General features: G+C 38.6%; 1 protein-coding gene across 6 annotated transcripts in view; it reads left to right on the top strand.

The window, feature by feature from the left end:
• Positions 1-21,058, top strand: part of LOC120087089 (DNA polymerase I) — a 95,699-nt gene that overhangs the window by 65,772 nt on the left and 8,869 nt on the right. For all 6 annotated transcript variants that reach the window (XM_039043968.1, XM_039043969.1, XM_039043966.1 and 3 more), the window contains 3 exons: positions 2,568-2,636; positions 2,764-2,849; positions 3,712-3,821. In XM_039043968.1, coding sequence (XP_038899896.1) covers positions 2,568-2,636; positions 2,764-2,849; positions 3,712-3,821 — 265 coding nt within the window. The remainder of the gene's footprint in view (positions 1-2,567; positions 2,637-2,763; positions 2,850-3,711; positions 3,822-21,058) is intronic.

Below are 21,058 nucleotides of genomic sequence, written 5' to 3'. Positions count from 1 at the left end.
ACGGGCGAAGGCGAAAAGCATGACAACAACCAGATCATATTGTCGGAAATTATCGAAACAGTACTACGGGAGAACGTTGAAATCTTCGAACCACCGGCTGGGTTGCCTCCTCAGAGAGCCATAGACCACCAAATAAATCTGGTTCCTGGACATCCACCGGTGAATGTCAGACCTTACGACACAGCCACCATCAGAAGGAAGAAATAGAAAGGCTGGTGGAAGAAATGCTGCAACCAGACATAATTAGACCGAGTAGAAGCCCGTACTCTAGTCCCGTGTTATTGGTTAAAAAGAAGGACGGAGGCTGGAGATTTTGCGTGGATTATAGAAAATTAAATCAAGCAACCATAGCCGATAAATTTCCAATTCCGGTGATTGAAGAATTATTAGATGAACTTCATGGATCGTCAGTCTATTCCAAGCTTGACCTTAAGTCCGGATATCACCAGATCAGAATGAACGAGAGAGACATTGAGAAGACGACGTTCCAGACACGAGGGCCAATACGAATTTCTAGTGATGCCGTTTTGGGTTAACAAATGCCCCAACTACCTTTCAATCATTGATGAATCATATTTTCCGGCCGTTTCTTCGAAGGTTTGTTCTCGTGTTCTTTGATGATATACTTATCTACAGTCTCGATATTGATACTCCTAAAACACATTTGGCCACCATTTTCAATGTTTTGTGAGATCACAACCTGGTGGTGAATAAAAAGAAGTGCTCCTTTGGCCAAACCCGGATCCAATACTTGGGTGTCTCGAGAGGGAGTGGAGGCAAATGAAGAGAAAGTGCAAGCAATGATAAAGTGGCCGAACCCAAAGAATGTGACGGAATTGAGGGGATTCTTGGGCCTAATGGGAGACTACCGGAGATTTGTCCAAAATTATGGCCAAATTGCAACCCCACTAACACAACTACTTCAGAAAGACCAATTTAAGTGGACTGATCAAGCAGCGAAAGCCTTTGGGGAATTGAAGAAAGCTATGGTGACCATACTGGTATTAGCCTTGCCTGATTTTTCTCTTCCTTTCGTGATTGAAATAGATGCATCCAGTTTTGGAGTGGGAGCGGTGTTGAGCCAGAAAGACAGACCAATTGCTTACTTCAGTCAAAAGCTTTCTCCTCGAGCGCAAGAAAAATCCATTTATGAACGGGAATTGATGGCCGTAGTCTTGGCAATTCAGAAGTGGCGCCATTACCTCATTGGAAACAAATTTGTTGTCATCTCCGACCAAAAAGCATTAAAGTTTTTGTTGGAGCAAAGAGAGGTGCAACCCCAATTTCAACACTGGTTAACCAAGCTCAAGGGATACGACTTCGAAATACTATATCAACTCGGATTGCAAAATAAGGCGGCTGATGCTTTATCACGATTACCTGACAATGGAGTTCTTTTCACTAACATCACCGGCCCTAGTCGACCTCGGAACAGTCCTGAAAGAAGTGGAGAGCGATGAGGAGTTACAAAAAAACATTACCCTACTAAAGGAAGATCCGGAGGGAAAGCCTAAATATAGTTGGCAGCATGGAAAACTCTTGTACAAAGGTTGGCTAGTGATTTCAAAACAGTCCACATTGATACCTTCATTACTGCATACGTTTCATAATCAGTCCTGTGAGGACACTCTAGGTTCTTAAGAACTTATAAGCTAATGTCGGGGGAGCTTTATTGGCAAGGAATGAAGGCAGATGTAAGGCGATATGTAGAACAGTGTGAAGTGTGCCAAAGAAATAAAATGGAAGCGCTAAGTCCAGCCAGATTATTACAACCATTGCCTATTCCGGAGCAGACTTGGGAGGAACTAACCATGGATTTCATTGAAGGATTACTATGTTCTAACGGGTTTAATTCAATTATGGTTGTGGTTGATCGGTTAAGCAAATGCGCCCACTTCATTCCTCTGAAACACCCGTTTCTGCAAAACAAGTAGCTGAATTGTTTATTAGAGATGTCATCAAGGATCACGGTATTCCTAAATCAATAATATCAGACCGAAATAAAATATTCCTCAGCCATTTTTGGAAAGAACGCTTCACTATGACAAGGACGACATTAAAAAGAAGCACGACATTCCATCCACAGACGGATGGTCAAACCGAAAGAGTTAACCGCTGTCTTCAGACTTACCTTCGGTGTTTTTGTAACGAGCAGCCCGCAAGGTGGAATAGGTGGATTCCATGGGCTGAATTGTGGTATAACACCACATTCCACACATCCATCCAGACCACTTCTTATCAAGCAGTATGTGGTAGGAAAGCACCACCAATACTCTGTTACAGCGAGAAGAAAACATCCAATAACACGGTGGAACAACAGTTGATGGCGCGGGATGAGGCAGAAGTAAGAATACGTCCCCGTGGCCTTCAATGAATGAATATTGAAAATCTGGGTTTTTATACAGCCCATAATCCAAGAAATCCAAAGTGGATCAAATTTGTACAATTGATTACTTATCATGTTCTAGAATTAGTTGTATTTTTTGTTTGTTTTGATGTATTTTTTCTTGTTTGATTATTTAGCATATGATTCTCCGATGATTGACTTTTATTAGACTCAATGATAGGTACCTGGAGTGGAAGCTGATGATGTAATTGGCACATTGGCTTTGAGAAGTGTTGCTGCTGGGTGTAAGGTGATAAGATATTTCAGAATGACATAAGGGTCCTTTTGCAATTTATTTTGCATGCTTGCCAAAATTGTACACTGTAATGGGGGTATATTTAATCATCCTCTACTTGATCTTGTTGAGTGTCAAACAGGTTCGTGTAGTCTCCCCTGACAAGGACTTCTTCCAGATTCTATCTCCTTCATTACGTCTTTTACGGATAGCTCCACGCGGGTTTGAGTAAGTGGATTACTTGCTTATTCATTAAAAATGAACTCCACTAATTTTATCAAAGAAATAATTTTTTCCTTATAAATTTGCAGTCATTTTCTCTATGGATTCTAAGGGTAGAATTTACATGTGATACTTTGATGTCATTAATATCTCTCCTTATCGTAGTTGAGAGATTGGCATGTGATTGTTGTCCAAAACAGAACCCCTGTGTATTAAATTTTTTATCCATATTGAAGGACAACAATTAGGCATGTATAAAATGATATCTGGGTTCTTTTGTTCAATATTTGAATAGAAAACTAAAAAATCTGTTTTTCTTTGTTTTTTCTTAAGAGTCGGTGGGAAGATGAGTTTGTTCTAGAGAAATGAGACGTAGGAGGGTTCCATGAGAGTCGGGCTGAGAATATAGCTGAGGGTAGGTGCATGGTCTTCAATAGAGGTTGGGTAGAGGTTCTTGTGTCTGGACTGCATGTAGGGGATAATGGGATTAGCTTGGCAGAGGGTGTAGGGGGTAGGTGTATTTCCTTCATCTTTTTGCTTTCAACGAAGTTCTTTACTTGATCTTTTCTCCTGGGCTATAGCATGGTGCTGGTTTGGAACTCTGGCAGGATTGGTTTTTGCTGCTATGGCTCATTGGCTTTTCAAGATCTTTGGCATTTTTGTTCTTTGATAGAGAAGAGGCTCCGATAGGGGATGCTTAGAGTTAGAGAGAGTGAGGATGTTTAAATGATATAATGCCAAATGAACCTAGTAAAAGTGTAAAATCTTCTCGGGAGGGGGGTTGTCCCCTCTGTTTAGATTCCATTTTTTAAGTTAATTTATGGTATCTTCAACTTCAACATTTACTGAACTCTCTGCCCATTTCTAGGATGGTTTCTTTTGGGTTGGAGGAATTTGCTGAAAAATATGGAGTTCTGCAACCTTCTCAGTTTGTTGATGTGATGTCTTTAGTTGGTGACAAATCCGATAATATTCCAGGTGATTCATGGATCTCTTTTTAAAAACCTCCATAAATTTGTTTTGCACCAATTTCAAAGCAATTCTACTTTGAGCTAGAATTGTGTTGCTGCTGCACTTGGTGATGTAATATGATTGGGATAATTTGGTATATTCAAATTAATTTTGGTTAATTCTTGATTAGTTACCTTTTAGTTACCCAATTAGTTTTTAGTTTCTCTTTAATTATCCTTTTAGGATTCTTCTAATTCTCTATAAATAGAGAGTCCCCCTCTTGTATTAGACAACTTTTGATTAATAATAAAGATTTTGATTTGATTCCTGGAGATTTCTCTCCTTTTAGCATTTAGGCTACATCAAATTGGTATCAGAGCGACTGCATGGGCCAAGATTGACTACCGTTGGTGGAAGATCAGGAAACTCTTGGTGACGATGATCTCAAGAGGAAGTTTTGTGAGTTGTGCTCATTGCCAAACAACACACATCTAATTAGGGGAAACCCTTGAAATTCCAAAAAAGAAAGAAGAAACCGAAGATTTATCAAGATTTTGCAAGAATGACTATTATCGATCAAAGAGGACGTCCAAGAAAAAAATCAGCAGTTGGTATAGGCAAGAAAATGAAATTTACTTCCAAAAACAATGTTGGAGTACTGACTTAAGTAATTCAGAAGAAGAATTCCAACATATTAATTTTGTCCATGCTTGATTTTCTCAAAGAACCTATCATTATCCACATTGGAAATTTGATTAGTGATTCTAGTGACTCCAATGATGTTTCTAAGGTAGCTTGGGACGGGATAAGAAGGCGGCAATACCGAAAAAGGACCCAACGATCCAATCAAACTTATTTTTCAAGAAATCAACGTAAAGATTGGAAGTTATATGAATTAAAGAATCATCAAGAATCATCAAGAATGGATTTTTACAGCCCAAGAAGAATGTTCAAGACTCAAAATCATTCTTTTGGTTATGAAACACGATCAAGAAAATCAGACATCTTGGATCAAGAAAATCAGAAAGAATGGATTTTAAAGTTTGACCTTGAAAAGGCTTTTGATAGAGTGGATTGGGGTTTTCTTGAAAAAACCCTCAAAGAAAGAAACTTCCACCCCAAGCGGACATCTTGGATTTTGGGTTGTATCTCCAATTCAATGTTCTCCATCTTCATTAATGGAAGGCCAAGAGGAAGAATTAAAGCTACAAGGGGAATTAGACAAGGTGACCCCCTCTCTCCCTTCCTTTTCCTTTTGGTTAGTGACTTGCTTAGTGTTTTGGTTGCCAGAATCCAAGAAAAAGGTCTATTTGAAGGCTCTGTGGTTGTGAAAAATAAGACTCAACTCTCCATTCTTCAGTTTGCTGATGATACTTTACTATTTTGTAAGTATGACGAAGACATGCTAGATAATCTTAAAAAATCTATTACTTTGTTTGAGTGGTGCTCGGGGCAGAAAGTTAATTGGGAAAAATCTGCCATTTGTGGGGTAAATATTGAAGATTCACAATTGAGGGCAGTAGCTTCAAGGCTAAATTGTCAACTAGCACACCTTCCTTTCTTATATTTGGGTCTCCCTCTTGGGGGTCATCCAAAGAAATTGATGTTTTGGCAGCCGGTCATTGATAAAGTACACAAAAAACTCGACAAATGGAGAAGATACAACTTATCAAGAGGTGGAAGAGCTACCTTGTGCAATCCAGTCCTTTACAACCTCCCAACCTACTACATGTTCTCTTTTTTGATGCCTAAAAAAGTGATTTCAGCCATTGAAAGGATCATTAGAAATTTTTTTTTTTGGAAGGCTTTAAAGGGGGTAAGTTAAATCATTTAGCAAAGTGGGAGCTAGTCTCTAAAAAACAAGCAGTTGGGGGGCTCGGACTTGGAGGCTTAAAAGCTAAAAACGTGGCTTTACTAGCCAAATGGGGTTGGAGGTTTCTAAAAGAGCAACCCTCCCTGTGGAGTCAAGTTATTACAAGTATTCATGGTAGCAGCCAATTTGGTTGGCACACTTCTGGCAAGGTTCATTGCAGTCTTCGAAGCCCGTGGATAAGTACTTCAAGATCTTCGTTGAATTTTGAGAATTTGGCAGCTTTTAAGTTGGGAAATGGAACCAGAATTGCATTTTGGCAGGACCCTTAGCTGGATTCTTTTCATCTAAAAGACAGATTTCCTTCCCTTTTTGGCTTAACAACACTTCCCAACGGGTCAGTATCACACTTTGGGGATTATCATACCTCCTCATGGACACTCAATTTCAGAAGAGCCTTAAAAGATGATGAGAGTCTAGAGTTCCAATCCCTATTAGCATTGTTGGTTAAGCAAAAATTATTCAATAGGGAAGACACTCGCATTTGGTCCCTTGAGAATAATGGCTCTTTCTCAGTTAAATCACTGGTTAATCACCTTTCTGTGACTACCCCAATTTCAGCCAGTCTACAAAAGGGCCTTTGGAAGTCCAACAGCCCTAGGCGAGTTAATATAACAGTTTGGATAATGCTTTTTGGAACCTTAAATTGTTCCTCGGTGCTGCAAAAAAAGCTGCCTTGCTACTCTATCTCCCCCAATTGGTGTATCCTTTGTAGATCAGCTGAAGAAGACCTTCAACACCTATTCTTTGACTGCTGTTTTGCTTTCAATTGCTGGAAAGATTTCCTTAATTGCTTCAACCCCTCTTGGGTCTTTGATATTTCATTTAGCAGCAATGTGCAACAACTAAGAAATACTCCTATGGATTAATGTGGTGAAAGCAGTGCTAGTTGAAATCTGGTTTGAAAGAAACCAAAGAGTGTTCAATGGGAAGGAAACTCCTTGGTTTGCTCGTTTTGAGGCGGCTAAACTCAACGCTTCTCTTTGGTGCTCCCTTTCTAAATGCTTTGAAGCCTATTCTTTGCAAGACATAAGCTTAAATTGACAGACGTTCTTTCATTTGGAAGATTAACTGATGCTCCGATGATAGTGACAGCAACTTATCTTTCCTTAGTTTTCTTAACTGTCTTAATTTCCTTGATGTACTATAGGTCTTTGTAGCTTAGTTCTTTGCAACTTTAGTTTGTGAAGCTTTTCCTTGTATTGTCTCATTAGAATGCTCTTTTGTTATCCTTTGACGACTTTTCATCTATGGTGGATATGATGAGGGTGTTAAGGGGGTGTCAACCTAGTTGAGATGCCCGGGTGCGCCTACTGATCTTTTGGTTTCTTGCTTGGTTTCTTGCTTGGTTCTTTGTATTAGTCTTTATTCACAAAGTACTCACCTCTTGTACTAAATTTTATTGATTAATAAAGGCGGTTTCCTTTTTTTAAAAAAAAAAAAAAAAAAACTATCAATTCATTTGCAAGAGTTCAAGAATGGATTGATTTCATATACCTAAGAAAAAATAAAGGAATCATGGTTGGAAAATTTTCAAATAGAAAATCTTGAAAATAAAATTGAAGAAAAACAAAAATTTGAAGATGTTGCTTTGGAAATTGTTTCAAGTGAAGAAGAAAAATCCAACGAAGACGACGGAAAAGAAGTATCAACCACCGAGCAAGAACGACACATTGATTGCGATGGAAATGGATCACCAAACTGTCGAAGAACTTGATGCGAATGATAAAGAAGACGTGATTCTTGAACGATTCTCTTTGGAAGGTGGTTTTTTTTAGTGATTGGTCCTTTGAATACGGTTTTGAATGAGCTTGAAGGAAGCATCCTTTTTGGGTTTATGGCCGATGAAGAAGTTCATCTTTTGGTAGCAATATTGAACTTTTTGTATCAAATTTATCCCTTTGATCATAATATTTTTGTTCAAAATGTAGGAGGTTGGTATGGTCATACTTCATTGAACAAGATTATTTAATTCCTTGTTTGTTTCATAAAATTTTTCTTTTTAAAACTCGAGGACGAGTTTTCTTTTTGGAGGGGTAGTGATGTAAGAAGAATAGGGGATGATTGGGTAATTAGGTAATATTCTAGGTTAATTCCCTTTTTACCCCCACTTGTAATAAAACTCTATAAATAGGAACCTTCCCCTCTTGTATCAAACACATTATTCATTCTAATAAAAGATTCACAATCTTGATTCTTGGAGATCTCTCTCCTTTTAGCATTTAGGTTGCATCAAATGGGTATAAGAGCAACTGAAAAGACTTCAAGAACCTCAAGGAATAATTTTAAATTTTCCAGCAAGAAACCAATATTTTAATCATCCCATTAGAATTAATGAAAACCAACACTTGGGAAGAGATTTTGGAGGTCAATTCTCCAGATATTTCTTGGTGTTCATTGTGTTATAATATGTATTTATATTGTAATTATAATTAGCTGTCCTTTATTGTAATTTTATATCTCCTAGATTAGGGTTTCTTAGTTGCGTATATATATATGTATCTTCAGCCTGATGAAGGGAATAAAATCATTATTCTCTCTAGAACTATTGAGTACATGGTACCAGAGTAGGCTAGGGTTTAGAATTTTCGTTGGACGGCTATGTTAGGGTTTACGCTTCTCACAAGGTTAGGGTTTGAGTTGATTCATCAAGTTTGAGTGGCCATTTGTCTACACCACCCATCCCAGGAGAAGCGTCGTCGCCATCCGATCAAGTCTGCCGTTGTCAGTCGCCAGAAACGTCTGCGCGTGAAGCTCACGCGTTGCCACTCTGATTCTACTCTGTCGCCACACTCCAGTGCGTGGGACCACTTCTCCACGTTCTATCAGTTAGGTTCTTCTTGGCTCATCTTTTCTGATTGTTCTGTGCATTTGGTTCCATTGAAATCTACTCAATTATGAGTTATTTGGAAAAAATACCCTTTTGTGCTTAGGGTTTGTTGTTGTTTTGTTCAATTTGGAGCTATTTTGTTCTTTTGGTTCACCTTTGATTTCGATTTTGGTTTGTTCTTTTCGCTCGTGAGATCTACAAACTGTTTATTAGCTCATAATGGATGAAGTAAAGCATATATGGTAGTATCTAATGCAATTCCGCTATCATCGAAGATAATTGAACACAAGTTAAATGGATCGAATTACTATGATTGGCGTCGGACAATTCAATTTTATTTGCTTAGTACAAATATGGATGATTATATGACTGAGGAGCCACCAAAATATGAAAATAAAAAGGCTTGGCTTCGTGATGATGCTCGACTTTATCTTCAAATTAAGAATTCTATTGAAAGTGAGGTTGTTGGTTTGGTAGATCATTGTGATTCTGTGAAAGAACTCTTAGAATTCTTGGAATTTCTATACTTTGGAAAAGAACACGTTCATAGAATGTTTGATGTCTGTATGCAATTCTTTTGAACTGAACAGAAAACAGAATCTATTACAAGTTACTTTATGAGACTTAAGAAGACAGTTGCTGAACTTGCTTTACTATTGCAGTTTATTCCCGATATCAAAGTTCAACAAGCTCAGCGAGAAAAGATGGTTGTTGTGACACTTTTTAATGGACTTTTACCTGAGTTTGGAATGGCTAAAACACAGATTCTTTCTGATTCTGCAATTCCTTCATTAGAAGAAGCCTTCAGTCATGTTTTTCGTATTGAGAGTTCTCAATCTAATTCGCCTGTTTCTCAATCTCACAATGCTCTTATGAGTAAGAATAATAATAACTCTCGCGGTACTTTAGGGATGACTAACAATTTTCAGAAGCCTAGTTATGATAATCGAATATCAGATTCTTAGGAGATCGTCTGTCACTATTGTCGTAAGTCAGGACATATGAAACGTGATTGTCGAAAGTAGTTGTATAAGACTCAACAATCTCAACATGCTCAGATAACTTCCACCAGGCTGAGAAGTCTGTTACCATCTCTGCTGACGACTTTGCTAAATCTCAAGTATTCCAGGAATCCTTATAGGCATCTTCTTCCTTAGTTCTATTGCCAACATTGCCGAGGCAGGTAATATGAAATGTCTTCTTACATCATCTACCAAATGGGTCATAGACTCTGGTGCCACCGCTCATATGACAGGTAATTCTAACTTATTTTCTATGCCTTTGTCTTCTGTCTCATCTCTGTCTGTCACTTTGGCAGATGGATCAACCTCCTCTATTCTTGGATCCGACACCATTTCTCTCACTCCATCACTTTCTTTGTCCTCTGTATTACATTTACCCCAATTGTCTTTTAATTTAATTTCTATTAGCTAGCTTACTTGTGACCTTAATTGTTTTGTCTCCTTTTTTTCCTGGTTATTGCTTGTTTCAGGATCGTACGACGAAGAAGATTATTGGTAGAGGACATGAGTTGGGGGGTCTTTACATTTTTTACCATCAGATACCGAAAGCTATGGCTTGCTCTGGAGTTTTTTTTTTTTTTTTTTTAAAAAAAAGAAAACGAGCCTCTTTATTAGGAAAATAAAATGAGATTAATGCTCAAGGGACAAGAGAATTATACGAGGAGCATGAATACATATCAGAATGAGACAAAACAAAACAAAACTAAAATGAAAGGATCAGGAGGCACATCCGGGCATCTCAACTAGGTTGACACCCCCTTAGCGCTCTCATCATGTCCATACAACAGTACTAAGGCCAAAGAAATACGAGAAAAGTGATACAAAGAGAATTCGAAAATAAAATCTAGACAAAATGCCTAAGGAGCATGGGAGATGAAAGCCTACCAATTCAAATTTATATCTTATATAGAGAAGTCTTCGAAGTCACTACTTAAAGAGCACCAAGCTGAAGTGTTTCTTCGTGTTGGGTCAAACCGAGCCCTCCAACAAGTTTCTTTATTATGGAAAATTCTTTGATTTCTTTCAAACCATAGGTCTGCTAGAATAGCCTTAACCATATTGATCTAAAGTAATCTTGGTCTCTTTTTAAGAGAGGGGGCCCAATAAAAGATGAAGTACATTACCTCTAAAATTGTCTCCGAATACCCCAACAAAGTTAAAGTTGTAGAAAAAAGACCACCAACAACTTTCTGAGTATGGGAAATTGAAGAAGAGGCGTTGCAAGTCCTCCCCTGCCTTTTTGCATAAAGAACAAATAGAAGGCGATAAATAGGCCGATTGAAGTTTTCTTTACATAACCGAGGAGCAGTTTAAGAGTCCAAAAAGCATTATCCAAACCAGATCTGAATGTTGACTCTCCTCGGGCTCTTTGTCTTCCATAGAGCCTTGAAAAGGCTTTTATCCATTGGGAACGAAGGGGAGAGATGAGTGGTGAGAGGCTTAATTGTGAAGAAGCTTGATGCTTCCAAAGACCATGATCTGAAATCTGGGCTGGCTGAAATTGTCCTTCCTGAGAGGAGTAGTAGCAAGGCCTGAAATTGTAGTATTTCCTCATCTTTAAGCAAACGATGAAAAACAATGGACCAAGAGCTCAGAGAATGATCCCAATAAGAAGCTATGGAACTCCTTGGCAACAAGGTGATTCTAAATTGTAAAACTCTTAGGTTTGAGAAAGAATCAGAATGCTCTATTCATTCACCAAAGATATGAATATATACAAGTGTACAAAGCATAGAAAAGGAAAATATCACAAAAGGAAACCTAACTATAGAAATTATTACACTACCCTCAAATTGGGACATATAGTGTATCATGCCCAACTTTTACATAGATATTATACGTCTTCCATCCAATGCTTTGTGAAGATACTCCTAATTGTTCTCCAGTTATCACATATCCGTAGATACCAACCACTTTGATTTTCTCTCGTACAAATGACAATCAACTTCATATATTAGTCCCTTCAATGAAATACTGGATTAGACGCAATATGAAGTGCTGCTTGATTATCACACCACAACTTTGTCGGTGTGGTGATTTCAAATCCCAACTCAACAAGAAGTTCATATATCCAAATCAATTCACACACAGATTGTGCCATTGCTCTATATTCTGATTCTGCACTTGAACGTGACACCACATTTTGTTTCTTACTCTTCCAAGAAATCAAATTACCACCAACAAAAACACAATACCCTGAGGTTGATCTTCTATCTTCTTTAGATCCTGCCTAATCAGTGTCTGAGAAACATTCAATATTAGTATGACCATAATCTTTATATAATAAACCACGCCCAGGAGCAACCTTCAAATAACAAAGAATCTGTTCCAATGCAGCCCAATGATCAATTGTAGGGCATGACATGTACTGACTCACAATACTTACTGAATAGACTATGTCGGTTCGAGTCACTGTAAGGTAATTAAGTTTTCCCACTAACCTCCTATATCTTTCAGGATCTTTTAGCAATTCTCCATCTTTTGTAAGCTGTAAGTTGGGCATCATTGGGGTACTACATGGCTTAGCCCTAGCTTTCCTGTTTCAGTCAACAAGTCAAGTACATATTTTCTCTGTGATAATAGAATTCCTTTCTTGCTTCTTATTACTTCAATTCCTAAGAAGTATTTCAACATGCCCAAATCTTTTGTATGGAATTGACTATGAAGAAAGGTTTTTAGAGATTGGATACCTAAAACATCATCACCAATAATCACAATATCATCCACATATAGGACTAACAAGATGACACCACCCTCAGTTCTCTTAAAAAAGACTGAATGATCTGACATGCTCTTCCACATTCCAAAGCTTTCAATCAACTGACTAAATTTACCAAACCAAGCTCGTGGGCTCTGCTTTAATCCATACAAGGATTTACGAAGGCGACACACCGTTCCATTCTCCCTCTGAGCAACAAACCCTGGTGGTTGCTCCATATACACCTCTTCTTGAAGATCACCATGAAGAAATTCATTTTTAACATCAAGCTGATGTAAAGGCCAATGATTGATTGAAGCTAATGAAATAAACAACCTCACAGATGCCATTTTTGCTATAGGAGAAAGTATTAGCATAGTCAACGCCATAAGTTTTTGTGTAGTCTTTCGCTACGAGGCGCGCTTTTAATCGAGTAATAGAACCATCAGAATTGACTTTAACTGCAAACACCCATTTGCAACCGATAGCCTTCTTTCCTGTAGGAGAGAAACTAAATCCCAAGTACAATTATCATCTAAGGCAATCATCTCCTCCACCATTGTGGCACACCAACCAGGATGAGACAAAACCTCATGAACAGTTTTTGGGATGGATATAGACTCTAAGGATGCAATGAATGAACATGTGGAAGGCGACAAATGGTTATATGAAACAAAAGAGGAAATAGGATGAGCACATGTACGTTTACCCTTACGAAGAGCAATAGGAAGATCATCACCCATTTCTGGATCCAATGACGAAGAAGACTCTGGTACAGGGCATGGAATTGGAGGAGGCTTTCGTCGAGTATAGACCTTAACGATGGGAGGAAGAGTAGAGATAGTCACAGGTAGAGATGAATCAGGAAGAGGATCAGAAGGAGAAATAACTGTGTAGACAAGGAAATCATCCTCTAATTCCTTATGCTCCCCCTGACTCTTATTCGAAGAGAAAGACGGTGATGAAAAAAATGGGGTATGTTAAAAAAACGTGATATCAGGAGAGACTAAATATTTATTTAGACTAGGACAATAACACCGATACCCCTTTTGGACATAGGAATAACCAAGGAAAATACATTTTAAGGACTTTGGATCCAGCTTGGTATGCTGAGGCCGAACATCCCGAACAAAGCAGGTACAACCAAATATTTTGGGTGGAATGAGAAACAAATGTTGCTTGGGGCATAAAGTACGAAAAGGTATCTCAACCTTAAGAATGGAAGAGGGCATGCGATTTATTAAGAAACAAGCTATGGAAACAGCATCAGCCCAAAAAGGATTTTGGAACATGCATCTGAAACATCAATGCCTGGCTGTCTCAAGGAGATGAACAATTTTTTCGTTCTGCAACCCCATTTTGAGATGGAGTATCAACACAAGAAGATTGATGAAGAATGCCATGGAGTTACGAAAATGAGAAAGTAACTCGGAACGACTTTTCATTAAATAACCACGTAACACGAGAAATAGTCATCGACAAATGTAACAAAATACCTAAACCCTCCTTTGGACTCAACAGGACATGGACCCAAACATCAGAATGGACTAATTCAAAAGGACACTAGCTCGTTTATTGACTTGAGGATACAAACTCAAACGATGAAATTAGTAAAGTGACGCGACTCACAATCTAAGAAGACAAATGGTTGAAGTTGTGGATGAAGATCTTCAACACAGAGATAGACGGATGACCCAAACGACAATGCTCTTCAAAGGGAGACGACACGCTAGAGCATGTGATGACCATAGGTGTTTGTGGTTCAAAGATGTAAAGACCTCCAAAATTCCCGCCCTTTCCCAATTGTCTGTTTCGTCGTAAGATCCTGAAATAAGCAATAACAAGGAAAAAAGGAGACAACAATGAAGATCACGATTGAGTTACTGACCGAAATCAAATTAAACGAGAAATTTGGTAAATTTAAAAACTGATCACAAAGAAATTGATTCAGTGAGATGGACGGTTCCTGATCTAAAACAGGAGTGGAAGTTCCATCAATATAGTGATATTAGGTGAAGAGGTATGTTACAAAGGTTAGAGAATAAACTGGGGTTACCTGTCATATGGTCTGTAGCGCCAGAGCCAATGACCCATTTTGACGTGGAGGAAGAAGGCATTTAGAAATGTTACCTGTCTCTGCATGGTCGTAATGGGAGTAGAAGATGATGCCCTCAATGACTCTTGATACTACTGAAATTTAGCAAACTCCTCTGCAGAAATGGTAATTGACTTGTCAAGATTATCAGGAGTAGACTCAACATGTGCAGAGGGTGATAGCATCCTCTGACCCTTATTCAGCAATCTTCTACATTCATGTTTCGTATGGCCAGGTTTATGACAATAATAGCAAACAACACCTCCTGGATTTGATCTCCATGAATAGTAGTTGGATCCATTCAACTTGTGTTCAGTTACTTTTGACACCATAGGAACAATCTCAGACATTATTGGTTTCTTATTAGCCATTACCTAAAAAAATAGACACCGGACAGTAGAGAATCAAACCGTAATTTACCGAAGAGATATCTTTACAAGCAATGAGTATATCTATATATCCCAAACAAACATACCACCAAGAAGAGCCAACAACACTGAGGAAACCCACAAAAGACGGACGAAAAAAAAACGGTGCACGTGCCTACAAACGTCGGTGCGTGGACGGACAATAGGTTGGAACAAGCGGCGCGTGAGCCTCACGCACTGGTCAGATAGCAACCGGACTTTGGGGTTTTGTAGATCGGCGGCTGGGCTCCTCGTTGGACTGCGCGGTGTCAAAAAAAAAACTACTTTTTTTTTTCCGCCGGCAGTGGCGGCTAACGATGGCAAACGAACCGAAGACGGCGACTGTGAGCAAAAGTGTAAACTCACCTCTCCACAAAACCCTAAACGTATCACAAACGGGTTCTAAATTCTCAAACCCTAAGGTTCACAAAATCTTAAGTTTGTTTAGAGAGCTCTGATACCAAGTAAAACCCTTAGGTTTGAGAAAGAATCAGAATGCTCTATTCATTCACCAAAGATATGAATATATACAAGTATACAAAGCATAGAAAAGGAAAATATCACAAAATATTTACAAGAATCGAAAACCCTAACTATAGAATTATAACAAACAAACTTGGATAGAGGGTAGACAAAGGGATTGAGTCAATCCAAGGATCTGACAAAAAAGCAATTCGAGTGCCATCCCCAAGAATGAAAGAAGCCAAAGACTCCACTTTTGACCAGCTTCTTGAGATATTAATCCAAGGGCTTCTCAAACTATTCCCACATTTGCCCGATGAGTGCCAGTTGAAAGGGCCTTTCCCATGGATGCTTGCGGTCACTTGTCTCCAAAGGGAGTTTTCCTCCACCATATAATGCCAGCCCCAATTTTAAGCCCACCCAAGCCGAGACCTCCATCACTTAAAAGACTGAGAGATAATGCTCCAATTTACCAGATGGTTGATTTTGTTTCCTTTGTGACCTTCCCAAAAGAAATTTCGAATTAACCTTAGGTGCATAGGGTTGCCCTTCCTCCTCTTGAGAGATTAAATCTTTTACATTTATCCAATTTTTTATGGACCTTTTCTATCACTGGCTGCCTCTGGAGTTACATCCCCGTTTGAAGTCCATTGTCGTTTGGGTCATTCAGCATTGTTTGTGTTGAAGAAACTTTATCCAGAATTTCGTTCCTTATCGTCTTTGAATTGTGATTTGTGTCAGTTTTCTATATTTCATCGTCTTAGTTCTAGTCCTAGTGTTCATAAACGAGCTAGTGCTTCTTTTGAGTTAGTCCATTATGATATTTGGGGTCCTTGTTCAGTCGTGTCCCTAATAGGTTTTCGTTACTTTGTTACTTTTGTTGATGATTATTCTCGTATGACTTGGTTATACTTAGTGTTTTTAAATGCCCAAGGCGCCTTAAGGCGCAATGTCCCTCTGGAGCCTAGGCGCAAGGTGCACAAAAAAGCCCGGGCTTCTTTTTTGTGAGGTGCACTATATATAAAAATATTATATTAAAAAGAGAGTATAATTGAAGTGGAAATATGGAAAAAAAGGGACCCAGACACAAGAAATTTTGCATTTAGGTTTGGTAACTTGATCCTTTTAGTTAATAAGGAAGGAAAACCTTTAATTATTACTATTTTTTAAAAATAATTGAAAAGCCCCAAGGAGCAAGGCTTTGATCCTTGGGGCTTCACAAAAGGCGCACGCCTAAGGCGTGCCTTATTTTGTGAGCCTCGCTTTTCTAAGGCAAGGCGCCAGACCTGCACCTTGGGCCTATGCGCGCCTAGGTGCGCGCCTGAGAGGGCTTTTTAAAACACTGGTTATACTTAATGAAAAATCATTCTTAGTTATTGTCTCATTTTTGTGCTTTTCATGCCGAGATTCGAAATCAATTTAACGTCTCTATCAAAACCTTGCGAACTGATAATGTTGGTGAATATTTCTCTCATGTACTTAGATCTTACTTATGTGGTCACATCATTCATCAATCCTCTTGAGCAGACACTCCATCTCAAAATGGAGTTGCTGAAAAAAAGAACACACACCTCCTTGAAACAGCCCGCGCCTTATCCTTTCAAATGCGTGTTCCAAAGCAATTTTGAGCTGATTCTATATCTACTGCTTGCTTCTTGATTAATAGAATGCCTTTCTCTGTCCTCAATGGAGAGATTCCTCATCGTACTCTTTTTCCTACGAAATCTTTGTTTTTTGTTGCTCCTAAGATCTTTGGCTGTGTTTGTTTTGTTCAGGATATTCATCCAAATCGTACCAAATTAGATCCGAAATCTTTGAAATACATTTTCTTAGGTTATTCTCTTGTTCACAAGGGTTATCGTTGTTATTGTCCTACTTTGAACAAGTTTCTCATATCTCCTATTGTTACATTTTTCAAAGATATACCCTTTAGTCCATCACCGTTGAGTCTGTGTTAGAGGGAGGATGTAGATCTTTTTATCTATGAGATTACATCTTCTACATCATCCTCTCTCCACCTTCCTCTGTGTCTCTTCCTTCTGACCCTCCGGTTACTCGAGTCTACTCCAGGCGTCCTCCACAGCCATCTTCAGACCCACGTCCTCCACCACTGGCTTCTTCGACATCTGATCCGGGACTGAGTGATGATCTTCCCATTGCCCTTCGAAAAGGTAAACACACTTGTACTTACCCTATTTCTTCGTTTGTTTCGTATAACCAGTTGTCTTCTCCCACTTATTCCTTTATTATATCTCTTGATTCCACCTCTATCCCTAACTCTATTAATGAAACTTTATCTCATCCCGGGTGGCGTAGTGCAATGATCGAGGAGATGACTGCTTTGGATGATAATGGTACTTGGGATCTCGTTTCGCGTCCAGTTGGAAAGAAAGCTATTGGGTGTAAATGGGTGTTCGCTATAAAGGCCAATCTCGATGGAATAGTGGCTCGGTTGAAAGCTCGTCTTGTTGCCAAAGTTTTTGCCCAAATCTATGTGACTGATTATTCAGATACATTTTCTTCTGTTGCTAAATTAACTTTCATTCGACTGTTTTTATCGATGACTGCTATTCACAATTGGCTTTTGCATCAACTTGACATTGAGAATGCTTTTCTTCATGGTGATCTTCAAGAGGAAGTCTATATGGAGCAACTACTTGGGTTTGTTGCTAAGGGGGAGAATGATAAGTTGTGTCGCCTTGAAAAATATTTCTATGGACTAAAACAAAGTCCTTGAGCATGGTTTGGGAAGTTTAGTCAAGCACTCGAATGTTTTGGTATGAAGAAAAGTAAGTCCGATCATTCTGTTTTCTATCAACGATCTGACAATGGTATTGCTTTGCTTGTTGTATATGTTAATCATATCGTTATCGCTGGAAATGATGTATCAGGTATATCCTCTCTCAAGACTTTTCTCCAGGGTCAATTTCATATCAAAGATTTGGGACCATTGAAGTATTTCTTGGGTATTGATGTAATGAAAAGCAAGAAAGATATTTACCTATCCCAATGAAAATACATACTTGATTTGTTGTCTGAGACAGGTAAACTAGAAGTCAAACAATGTAGTACTCTGATGATACCAAATTTGCAACTTGCTAAGGAAGGAGGATTGTTTAAAGATCTTGAGAGATATAGAAGATTAGTTGGAAAGTTAAACTATTTAACAGTGGCACGACCTGACATTGCGTATTCTGTGAGTATTGTGAGTCAATTATGTCGTCCCCGACTGTGGATTATTGGGTTGCAGTTGAAAAAATCCTATGTTATCTAAAAGCTACACCTAGACGTGAGATCTTATATATAGATCATGGTCATACAAGGGTTGAATATTTTTCAGATGTTGATTGGGCTAGATCTCGAGAAGATAAGAGATCAACCTCTGGATTTGTGTTTTTTTAGGAGGAAACTTCGTATTGTGGAAAAGTAAGAAACATAATGTATTTTCTCGTTCGAGTATTGAGTCAGAATATAGAGCTATGGCACAATCTGTGTGTGAAATAGTGTGGATACATCAATTTTTCTCTGAGATGGGCTTCAGTGTTACTTTGCCAACTAAACTATGGTGTGATAATCAAGTTGTTCTCCATATTTCATCCAACCAAGTATTTCATGAACGAACTAAACATTGACGTGGACTATCATTTTATTCGCGAGAAAATACAAGAAAGGTTGATATCTACAAGATATGTGAAGATTGGAGAACATTTGGGAGATATCCTTACTAAAGCAGTAAACGGAGGAAGAATAAGCTATGTGTGCAACAAGCTGGACATAATTGACATATTTGCTCTAGCTTGGGGGGGAGTGTTATAATATGTATTTATTTTATAATTATAATTAGTTGTCATTTATTGTAATTTTATATCTCCTAGATTAGGGTTTCTTAGTTGCCTATATATATGTATCTTCAATTTGATTAAGGGAATAAGATCATTATTCTCACTAAAACTATTGAGTACAACTATAACAATTGGCGAATGTTATCTATAGTTGAAGCTTGTGATACAACTCTCGATTGAAAAGAGAGGCAGCATTCAGAGGAGTAGAAAATTCAGAATCCATTTTGTCCTATGAAGATCTTTTCAGGAACACAAGAGGTCTAAATGACTCTTCTAAACAATGGGTGTGCAAACGAGAATTAAGGAATATAAATCCTGATATGGTACTGATCCAGGAAGCAAAAAGAGAAAGCTTTGATATCGATATCGACTTCATTATAGCCTTATGGAGCTCGAAAGATGTTGGACGGGTGTGTGTTGAAGCCTATGGCAGATCTTGTGGCATATTAACAATGTGGGATGAAAGCAAGATAGCGGTTACTGAAGTTCTCAAAGGAGGCTATTCTTTGATGGTGAAATGTACAACTATTAACAAAAAAGTTTGTTGGATCACAAATGTATATGGGCCGATTGATTACAAAGAGAAAAAAATCATTTGGCCGGAGCTTTCTTCCATCTCCTCCTACTGTGCAGAACCATGGTGCCTAGGCAATGATTTCAACATGACTCGAAGGGCTCAGGAACGATTCCCTGTGGGAAGAGTAACGAAAGGAATGAGGAAATTTAGTAATTTCATAGATGAGGCAAATTTGTTGGAAATTCCTGTCCAAGGCCGATTCACATGGTCCAGAGAAGGAAGTGTGGTTTCTCACTCACTTATCGACCAGTTTTTAGTATCAAATGGTTGGGATGAGGCATTTGAAAATACTGAAGTTACAAGAAAGGTACGCACTGTTGAGTGGGGCCCTTCACCCTTTCGATTCTGCAATAGCTGGTTGCTAAATAAGGATTGCCGGGTAATTGAAAGACATTTGAGCCGTAGTAACAATCAAGATTGGGTTGGCTTTGTCATATCCTCAAAAGTAAGGAGTCTAAAGAATGTTTTAAAGAAATGGCATGCGGATTTTAAGGGCAATCAAAGAAAACAGGAAGAAAGATTTCTTGAAGAAATTAGCAAAAGAGACAGCTTGGCAGAAAATTCTGAATCCTCTTCAGCGGAGATCGATCTGAGAATAGCTTAATCAAAAGTGCAAGTTGAATTGGTTGAATTTGGGAGACGAAAATACCAGTTTTTTCCCCTGGTTCTTAGCAGCTGGAGAAAGCACTGTGGAAAACTAAAAGCCCTCGGCGAGTTAACATCTTAGTGTGGATAATGATGTTTGGAGAGTTGAACTGCTCCTCTGCGATGCAAAAGAAGCTGCCCAACCATTGTCTATCTCCACAAATTTGCCCTCTTTGTATGGCAGATACGGAGTACCTGCAACATCTTTTTTTTTGTTTGCTGCTATGCAGAACAATGTTGGCTGAGATTGTTCTCGATTTTTAACTTGAAATGGGTCTTTGGAAACCATTTTCGCTCTAACATTTTGCAAATCTTGATGGACCCTCCTTTGAAGAAGATGGCTAAATTGTTATGGTTCAATGCGGTGAAATCATTGCTGGCTGATCTTTGGTTTGAAAGGAATCAACGGGTCTTCTATGACAAGGGGGTGACTTGGTTTGAGCGTTTTGAGACAGCCCAGCTTAACGCCTCGTCCTGGTGCGCACTATCCAAACATTTTGCATATTTTTCAATTCAAGAATTGTGCTTAAACTGACTGGCCTTCGTTTCTCCAGCTTCTTAGAAGTTCACTGTATCACGGTCTTTAGTAGTATTTTTGGATGTTCTGTGTACTGTTGGTAGATTAAGTTTTGTGGCTTTGTTCGTTTGTCATTAGTTTATTATGTTGGTGAGTTGTAATCTATTCATCGGATATTTGATCGTATTTGTTTATTCTTTAGGATGATTTGGATATGATGAAGGTGTTAAGGGGGTGTTAACTTAGTTGAGATGCACGAGTGCACCTCCCGATCCTTAGTTTTTATTGCTCGTTGTTTT

The sequence above is a fragment of the Benincasa hispida genome, chromosome 9 (genome assembly GCF_009727055.1).
Source record: "Benincasa hispida cultivar B227 chromosome 9, ASM972705v1, whole genome shotgun sequence".
Lineage (NCBI taxonomy): Eukaryota > Viridiplantae > Streptophyta > Magnoliopsida > Cucurbitales > Cucurbitaceae > Benincasa > Benincasa hispida.
This window is presented reverse-complemented; position numbering and strand designations above follow the sequence as displayed.